This window comes from Dioscorea cayenensis, chromosome 16 (assembly GCF_009730915.1).
Source record: "Dioscorea cayenensis subsp. rotundata cultivar TDr96_F1 chromosome 16, TDr96_F1_v2_PseudoChromosome.rev07_lg8_w22 25.fasta, whole genome shotgun sequence".
NCBI lineage: Eukaryota > Viridiplantae > Streptophyta > Magnoliopsida > Dioscoreales > Dioscoreaceae > Dioscorea > Dioscorea cayenensis.
Genome location: NC_052486.1, coordinates 1,655,029 through 1,664,273, shown reverse-complemented (window position 1 = coordinate 1,664,273; position 9,245 = coordinate 1,655,029). Strand labels below are relative to the sequence as shown.

General features: G+C 30.3%; 1 protein-coding gene across 1 annotated transcript; it reads left to right on the top strand.

The window, feature by feature from the left end:
• The first annotated feature begins 2,373 nt into the window (after positions 1-2,373).
• On the top strand, positions 2,374-8,333 carry LOC120279530 (protein STRUBBELIG-RECEPTOR FAMILY 8). Its single transcript, XM_039286454.1, has 16 exons — positions 2,374-2,592; positions 3,275-3,407; positions 3,492-3,563; positions 3,640-3,705; positions 3,801-3,872; positions 3,961-4,032; positions 4,360-4,431; positions 4,536-4,601; positions 4,674-4,739; positions 4,834-5,168; positions 5,957-6,213; positions 6,331-6,602; positions 6,698-6,833; positions 7,332-7,471; positions 7,569-7,725; positions 7,853-8,333. The coding sequence occupies exons 1-16, from the start codon at positions 2,505-2,507 to the stop codon at positions 8,006-8,008; spliced, it is 2,160 nt and encodes a 719-aa protein (XP_039142388.1). The 5' UTR covers positions 2,374-2,504; the 3' UTR covers positions 8,009-8,333.
• The last annotated feature ends 912 nt before the right edge of the window (positions 8,334-9,245 follow it).

The window sequence follows — 9,245 nt, the reverse complement described above, 5'->3', positions numbered from 1 at the left end:
TTTATCTGATTTAACTCAATTTAATGTTCACAATGTGACTTATTTAATTTTTTCAAAATGATTTCTTCAGGAGAGAAAGGGTGCGAGAGAACAGAATCGTCATGATATAAATTTTAAAATTTAGATAATTAAACTGTAACTAAAGAGTGATTGATTAGCCATAATTTAAAATAAGCTTCATAAATCGACTTGTAATTAAACTAGCACCTAATTAAATATATTTTAATTTTTATTATAATAAAATAATTAGTGAAACTACCATTATAACTTTAGCTTTCTCTGATCGGTGGTTTTTTATATTTGAGTGTTTTACCTAAATTTGTAGATTTTTATTTTATCTATTTATTACATATTATCATAATTTATTTTTTATATTATATAATTATATAGAATCATTTCTGCACTACTTTGATATTTCATTCTTTTCTTAACTTTGAAATCAAGAATTTGAATCCATCTTGTGATTTGTCCACATTTCTCAATATATATAATATAATCGATGTTTATTCAAATGATTAGAGATCTTTTAATATATTATTAACCTAAAATTTGATAATAAATTAGTAAATCTAAAATTGATCAACTCAGCGGATCCATTTTAGTTCAACAACCACACCGTTTTCCTTTATTATTTGCATTTTAGTCCTTACTTTATACGTTAAAAATATTGGTAAAATGAAGGGTGTGAATGAAAAATAGCCTTTGATTCCTCCATTTACTTGCTCGTGCTGATCACGTTCAGGTACTACCTTTTCCAGCTGGATACTTTTAATTAAATTAAAATTAATATGGACAAAAGAAAAGGACGAAAGTGAAAACTTCCAAAAAATAAAAAAAAGGCGGCAAAGAAAATTAAATAATAATATTATTAGTTAATAAAAAATATATGAAAATTTCTCAAAAATAAAAAAAAATAAAAATTTCACATACTCGAAAATTTAAAAATAAAGTGATTTACAAATAATATTTATTTAGAAAAATAGAAAATTATATATTTATTTTGTTCACATATTATTGAAATATAAATTTTTATTTTATTTATCATTTAAATATATCATAAATGATGATATAGTACCCATGTATTGCATTATTTACAGAAAATAAATCTAAAAAATATTAATTTACTGGATATTTTCAAAACCCAAAAATATCTTAAATTTTTTTATAATTTAAATTTAAATTAATTATTAAATTGTACTCTCTTCAAAGCATGTCCTAAAAAAATTTAATGTGAATTGATGCTTAATAAATAGAAAAGAGATCTACGACAAAGATATATCCATAAATAATTAAACAATTTATTACAATTATTTGCATACATACAAATATATATATATATATAAAATAAAATTAGTTTTTTTAAATAAAAAAAATAAAAAATAGGCAAAGAGTGCCACCTGCCAAACTCAAAGACTTCCAACAGAGCATTAACTAATCAAAATAATTTTGCTGCGGTGCTCATCTGTACATTAATATTTAATGCCTCCTTTTTTTGTTATTATTAATTATTAGATTTTTTTTAAATTCACATGCATTGCAAAAATAAAAAAATAAATTTATATATATCTAAAAATATATATTTACTATGATAAAAAATCAACTAAAACTTTACCCTTTATTAATAATTATAATAAAAATAAACTATTTTTTAATTTTAAATTAATTAATCAATTGTACGGTTCGTTGAAATCATCATTAAAAAAATTGAAAGTGAAGTGATGTTTACTAAATTTAAAAAAAAAAAAAAATGATTAATCCTTTAAACTGCTACCTGCCAAGTTCAAAGACTTCCAACACACCATTACCTAATCAAAATAATTTATAATAATAATAATAATAATAATAATAATAATAATAATAATAATGCCCATATATAAAAACTTATATTTTCTGGAAAAAAACAACCAATTTTTTTTATAAAATATAAACTATAATTCACCCCACTCCTATTTTTTTATATTTTTATTTTAATATATATATATATATATATAATCCATCACCTAGAGACCTCCACAATAACCATTAAATCATTATCTCAAAACTATTCTCTATTCATAAACAATATTAAATACTGTCAAACAATATAAGTACCCAGTAATTATAAACAATTATTTTAATAATAATTATTTGATTATCATCCAATAGCTATAAACAAACATTTCTAATTAACAGTTACCCATTTAAATTTCACAAGTCAAAAATTTAAATATATATATATATATATATTAATAAATAAACAATATCTTTACAAGTATATGTATAATATTAACATGTAATAATAATTATTATTTATTACTATTATTAATAAAAATAATAAATTAATATGTATATATTTATTTTTATGTTTTTATGTCCAAAAACAGACCACCTGCTCCTTGAAGGAAGAGGTGGTGGTGGAAGAAGAAGAAGGCCTTGGCCGACACTCCATCCTTGACCTTCCTCAACAACAACCACATGCTCTTCTTGTTTTTGCTTCTTCTTAGAGCCTTCCATTAGTGGATGCAATGGCTTCTTTGCTACCTCCTCTCCTTCTTGTTGCTCTTCTTGTCATCCTTGTTCCTCTTCTTGAGGCTGTCACTGATGACACTGATGGTATTAATCTCTTGATCTTTAATTTTTCTTTGAGTTTTTCTTGGATTCTTTCTGCTTTTTTTTTTAATGGTTGTTTGTGCTTCTGGTGAACCAAATGTATTTGATCTCATTTGTTAACTTTGGGATCATGGTTGTTGTTTTTCTTGTCACTGTATGTGTGGCATTGTTTAGTGTTTTGTGGGATGATGGATGTGAATGAGTGCATTTGGTTCTTGATTTGATGGTGTTCATTTCAGGGTTTTGATTCTTGGTGGTTTTCTTTTTGTGTTTATGCATGCTGATCTGACAGAAAGGGAGGAGATGAAAGTGAATGCATTTGCATTTTTTTGATTAATTTCATTTCTTTTATGTTTTTGTAGGAGAATCCTAGTGAAATTATTTGATTATGATTAGATGTTGTCCCTTTCAACATTATTTCTTGTATATATTTTGTTGTTGTTGTTGTTGTTGTTGTTGTTGTTGTTGTTGTTGTTGTTGTTGTTGTTGTTGTTGTGTCTCTTTCTTCTCTGGTTTCTCATGTTATCATGTTCTTGTGCTTATTTGAGAAACTCAATGTTGGAAAGATTTGTTCTTTTTCTTGGTGGAAGATACATATGAATAAGTTTCATTGAAACATGCAAGTCTGTTTTCTATGTTTTATTTTGCAAATTTTGGTACTGATGGAATGGCTGGTGTCTTGCAGTACAAGCACTTGGGGTTCTGTATGGTTCGTTAAACAACCCGCCTCAACTTTCCGGGTGGAGATCGGATGGTGGAGATCCTTGCGGAGAGTCATGGAAGGGGGTTTCATGTGCCGGTTCAGCTGTTACTTCCATGTAGTTCATATGTACCTTATTAATTTGATTGTTCAAATTAGGATCTGCTTTTGAGAATCACACATTTTATGGTTGTTCAAACAGACAGGTCTCTGGATTGGGTCTCAATGGTACTCTCGGATACCTTCTTTCAAACCTCTTCTCTTTAAGAACATTGTAAGTAAGCTCTCTCAGGTTACATCTCGATGCATGGCTTTTAGTTTTTTTATGATTTTGTTTTTCATGTTACTAGTGACATAAGCGACAACGATATACATGATGGCATACCGTATCAACTACCACCGAATCTTACTCATTTGTAAGGTTTTACATCAACTATTTCCTTATATGATGAAAGAGGTTCTTATATGATGAAAGTTTTATTTGATTTGATGAGTTTCATTATATATGCAGGAATCTTGCAAGCAACAGTTTTACTGGAAATTTGCCGTACTCGATATCGACTATGACCTCCCTTATTTACTTGTAAGTTGTTGACTTTTTGTGAAAATTAATCGTAGCTATGTACTATTCCTGAATTGCTTTCTTGCTCACAAGTTCTTGAATTTTATAGCAATGCAAGCCACAACACATTGTCACAATCGATTGGAGATCTCTTCTTAAATCTTGAGAACCTCTCAGACTTGTAAGATTGATATAATTTGCATGTTATTTATTATACACCTTTAATAAGCTGTTTTCATTGAAATTCCTTTTCTAGTTCACTTTTTGTTGTGACCACTGATATGGAGAGGTCGAGCGCTCTCAATATTTGAATATTAATGGAAAATTTATGTCCTCTTGAAGGAAAGAATTTTTTTGATAGAACTCTATCTAAATATTTCCTAGTTTGTTTTGCTATTGCCTTTAGTTTCTTAGTCATGTAGACCTAGAAGATTGTTAATTTATTATCTTTCTAACTTGTGATCGTTTTCATTTTCATCTCTAATTCTTCAACTTATTGTCGTGACAGGGATTTGTCTTTCAACAGCTTCACCGGTGATCTTCCAACCTCCATGGGCTCCCTCTCAAACCTTTCTAGCCTGTGAGTGACTCATAATTGAATGTTCTCACTAACTGGTTGCCAAGTATACACCTGTTTCAGCACTAAGATTTGTCTTATTATTATTTTTTTTAATGTGTATATAGCTATTTGCAAGACAATCAATTAACTGGCCAAGTGAATCTTCTGACCAACCTTGATTTGATCGATTTGTAAGTTTAGCTGTACCTCTTATAAAGCTTTGTGCTTGTATGAATGTTATCTAATCACTGCCATGCTGACAGAAACATAGCGAATAACCATTTCACTGGCTGGATACCTCAAGAGTTCAAATCGATTCCAAACCTTGTGTGAGTAACTGTTATGATCTTCTCTCGCATTTCCTGCCTTTTTCCATTCTACATTCCTAATACACGACTATAATGTTTTTCTGCATCTACTCAGTATTGATGGTAACTCTTTCTCCAATGGTCCTGCTCCACCACCACCTCCATTTACACCTCCTCCTCCTCAGAGACAGCATAAGCATCATAATCGAAGCCAACCACCTAGCTCCAGTCCTCCACAGAGTGGAGGTTCTCCCTCAGATCAAGAACAAAGAAGCAAGAGAAGTTTAGGAGCAGGTTCAATTGTCGGCATAGTTTTAGGCTCAATACTCGGTGTTACATGTGCAACATTAGCCATCATTATCTGTGTTCGCAATCTTCTAAACAGTAGGAAAGATAGTCACAGCAATGCGAGGAATTCTTCAGGAGTTCTCGCTGTTGGAGCTGATAAAGGTAATGTTTATCTCTAAATCCTTTCCAGCAAATATAACATTAGTTACTGAATTTTATCAACTGTTCTTCTGACTCTTGGTTTTTAGCTTTTATCTTCAAGCTTCTTTCTAAATGAACTAAAGTGTCATAAGAGTGTTGTTCCTAACTTTTCCATGGGTGATTATTTGGATAGGTGACATGAAGATGAAGATTGTAATAAAACAGTGTACTAGTGAAGCTGTCATAACTTAATCCGTGGAAACTTTTTGCACTCTTTGATAATTTGAAACCACAAAACAAAGCAGGATTTCTATTTTTATTTCATGATAAAAATTTGGTTTATGTGGTTCAAATCGATTCGTAAGTGCGAATCAGGAAACTTCCTCATGTCAACATGCATGCAAGGGATGATCATAATAAAATCTTGATAGACATGTAAAATCCATTATGAGAAAGACTGATGTTTGATAACTTAGAGAACTGATCAGCCAAAACACATAGATTGAAACACTGACCATGATGAACAAAATCTCCCTTTCCTTATACATGAAAATCTAGAATTTATTCTTGAGAAATTATGCCATACCATAAATGATGATAAGACCCATAGCTATTGAAATTCCGTCTTTCATAATTGATTGGAGGGTCCTGTTTATTCTGTTTAATTTGACATCAACAATGTTGAAATCACTTTGTCTTAAAAAAATCTATTATTATAGGACAATCATCAACTCTTGTGGCCACTAATTTTGTAAATTTTTTCTTCTTATTATTTTTTTAATTTTATTTTTATGATGAATGACTTCTAGGGATCAATAAGGAGTTGCAAGAGCAAAAGCTCAAGAGTGCTCCAAAAACAAACCTAAAGTCACCACCTTCTGACATAGTGGTGGCTGAAAAGGCTTATGGGAAAAATGCCTCTGTGCGAAGGCCGAAAGTTCCTATAACTGCAACTTCATATACTGTTGCTGCTCTTCAAATTGCTACAAACAACTTTAGTCAAGAAAATCTCGTTGGAGAAGGCTCTCTTGGTCGGGTTTACAAGGCTGAGTTCTCAAATGGGAAGGTAGTGAACACTTATTAATTTGTTCAAGCTTCCTACTGTAGTTGAAAATCTTTCCTTTTTTGCTTCTGATCTCTCTAAACTCACACCTTCACTGAACTCATATTCTCTAATTTGCAGGTATTTGCCATCAAGAAGATCGACAGTGCAGCAGTGTCTTTGCAAGAGGAAGATAATTTTCTTGAGGCTGTTTCAAATATGTCCCGACTTAGACATCCGAATATCACAACACTCGCCGGTTGCTGTGTAGAACACGGACAGCGCCTCTTGGTCTATGAGTACATTGGAAATGGGACCTTGCATGATATGTTGCACTTTGCGGATAATAGCGGTAGGATACTTACTTGGAATGCACGTGTTAAGGTTGCACTTGGCACTGCTAGAGCTCTAGAGTAAGAATTTATCCAATCTCAGCTTATTCTAGATACTACTGAAAAAACTTAAAGATTTTTTTTTTATTTATTGATATTCATGTCTATACTGTCAGGTATCTGCATGAAGTATGTTTACCTTCCGTTGTACATAGAAACTTCAAATCGGCAAATATACTACTTGATGAAGAGCTTAATCCTCGCTTATCAGATTGTGGGCTAGCAGCATTAACGCCTAATACAGAGCGACAGGCAAGTCCTCCATCTTATATTTTGTACTTTTCTTGTGGTGGTTGAATATGGTGGATGCAAACCAATGCAATTTATTGTTAAGTGTAGAAATGGAAAGAAGAGAAGAATTTATTATAAAAAAAAATGTATTAGTGTACTTTTGGCCTGTGAACGATGTCAGAAAATTCATTTTCCTCCCAAGGATTTTGAAACATTTTTAAATAAGGACCAAAACTGAATCTGCTTTTGGTTGAAAGACCAAATGTGCTCTTTCACCTATAATAAAAATTTTACACTATTATGAACTTCCACACTGATGCAAGATTGAAGTGTTGATTATTTAGACTTGATTTTTTTGATACTTTCGATATATTCCAATAATATGCTAACAACCATTCATATTATTTCTTACTAACTATGCTGTTTAACGTAGATGCACCACCTAACATACCTATCACATATTGTAATAGAATATATCACATTTATGTTAATGTTTTAGTGTGTATTCTTTGTTTGTAGGTTTCAACCCAAATGATCGGTTCATTTGGTTACAGTGCTCCCGAATTCGCAATGTCTGGTGTCTACACTGTAAAGAGTGATGTTTACAGCTTTGGAGTAGTTATGTTAGAGCTTCTCACGGGTCGGAAACCATTGGACAGGTGCATTCGAACGATAATGTTCAATCTTCTAATTCTGCTGATGCATCATGTTAGTTGAACCTCTTGTTTTTTCTTCTTTGTGTTGGTTCTTTTTCAGTTCTAGACCAAGATCAGAACAGTCATTGGTCAGATGGGCCACTCCACAACTTCATGACATTGATTCATTATCTAAAATGGTTGATCCAGCTCTAAATGGAATTTACCCGGCAAAATCACTTTCGCGGTTTGCTGACATCATCGCTCTTTGTGTTCAGGTAATTCATATTCAGCTTTACTTCATTTATTTATTTTTTCAATCAATGCCATGCATTACAGTCATCTCTGCTTACTGTTCACAAAAATTCTAGAACTAAAACTTTTTTTTTTTTTCTCTTTTAATAGTCGGAGCCGGAATTTCGCCCACCGATGTCTGAAGTTGTGCAAGCATTAGTTCGATTAATGCAAAGAGCTAGTGTTGTCCGAAGAAGTTCTAACGATGAACTTGGATTCCCCTCAAAGCTCTCAGAGCATGAATCAACAACTGAGATGTCCTTTTGAAGTATCATAAGTCTCATTCTCCCCTGTTTTGATACATCATGAATATGAATTCATGGAGAAGACAAGAAGCTGAGTTTGAAGAGTAATTCTCCGGCACATAACAGAAAATAATCATTGAGTTGAAAATGTATGTTTGTATCAATCAGTTTGGTTGTGCATTTAGGTTCTTATACTACCAAACTGGGATGAGCTTGTTATGTCTATAGATACTATAAAGGAAAAAAAAATTTGATATATTCATAGAAGGATAGAATGATAATATTGTGTTTTTTCTTGGCTCTGGTTATATTCTTGGAAAATTATATTTTAACAGGTCATCTTGAAATTTGTTGCTGCATGGAATATAGAATAGAATGCGAGTGGTATCTCTTTCTTTTGTGATTATAAATCAATTCATTAGATTTTGTTGATGATATAAAATTATTTTTTTTAATTATACAATGTGTGCTTGTGATATTTTGGGTTGGGAGTTTTTGTTAGAATATTTTATTAACTGTTATAATAACTAGGCATTCTCTCGGTTTCGGAGTTTTTAAAATTGTGAGGGGTTTTGAGGTAATATCATGTATTAAAAAATATATAATTAAGTAACTCTTAGAATGAAAATTGTTATATATATTAAATTTCAAAAGTCTTATGGATATTTATTGCATAAATAAATAAGTGCAATTAAAGTTTTTTAATTACTAATATCATAAGTAATATAAATAAAAACTTAAATGTAATAAAAAATTAAAATTTGTTCCTTGAATCACTCCGGAAGTAGATTATTATACATCTACTTTAATAATATTTATATATATATAGATGTTTATAATAATAACTCTTATAATAATGTTTGTAAAATTTAATTGAATGTAAAACACAAAAATTTAGAAGAAATTGTGTATTCAATGGAAGAAGAACAAGGGTGTCATCTTTTAATTTTAAATTTGCAATTGGAATGATTTTGAAGTTTAAAATAAAGTATGCATTTAATTAATGATCATGACAATTAATATATAAATATATATATGTTGTAAAAAGGTCTATATATTATGTGTTATGCCCAAAAGGGGTGTTCATTGAAGAGGTTGAAATAAATCAAACAAATTAGTTTATTAAAATTAATTGTTTAATTTTAAAAACATATGTTTTTTTTTAAAATAAATTAGTGGTTTATCCACCTTATTAAAAAAAAACATATATGTTTTATCAAACAAATTAGTTCATTCAAATTAATTGTTTAATTTTAAAA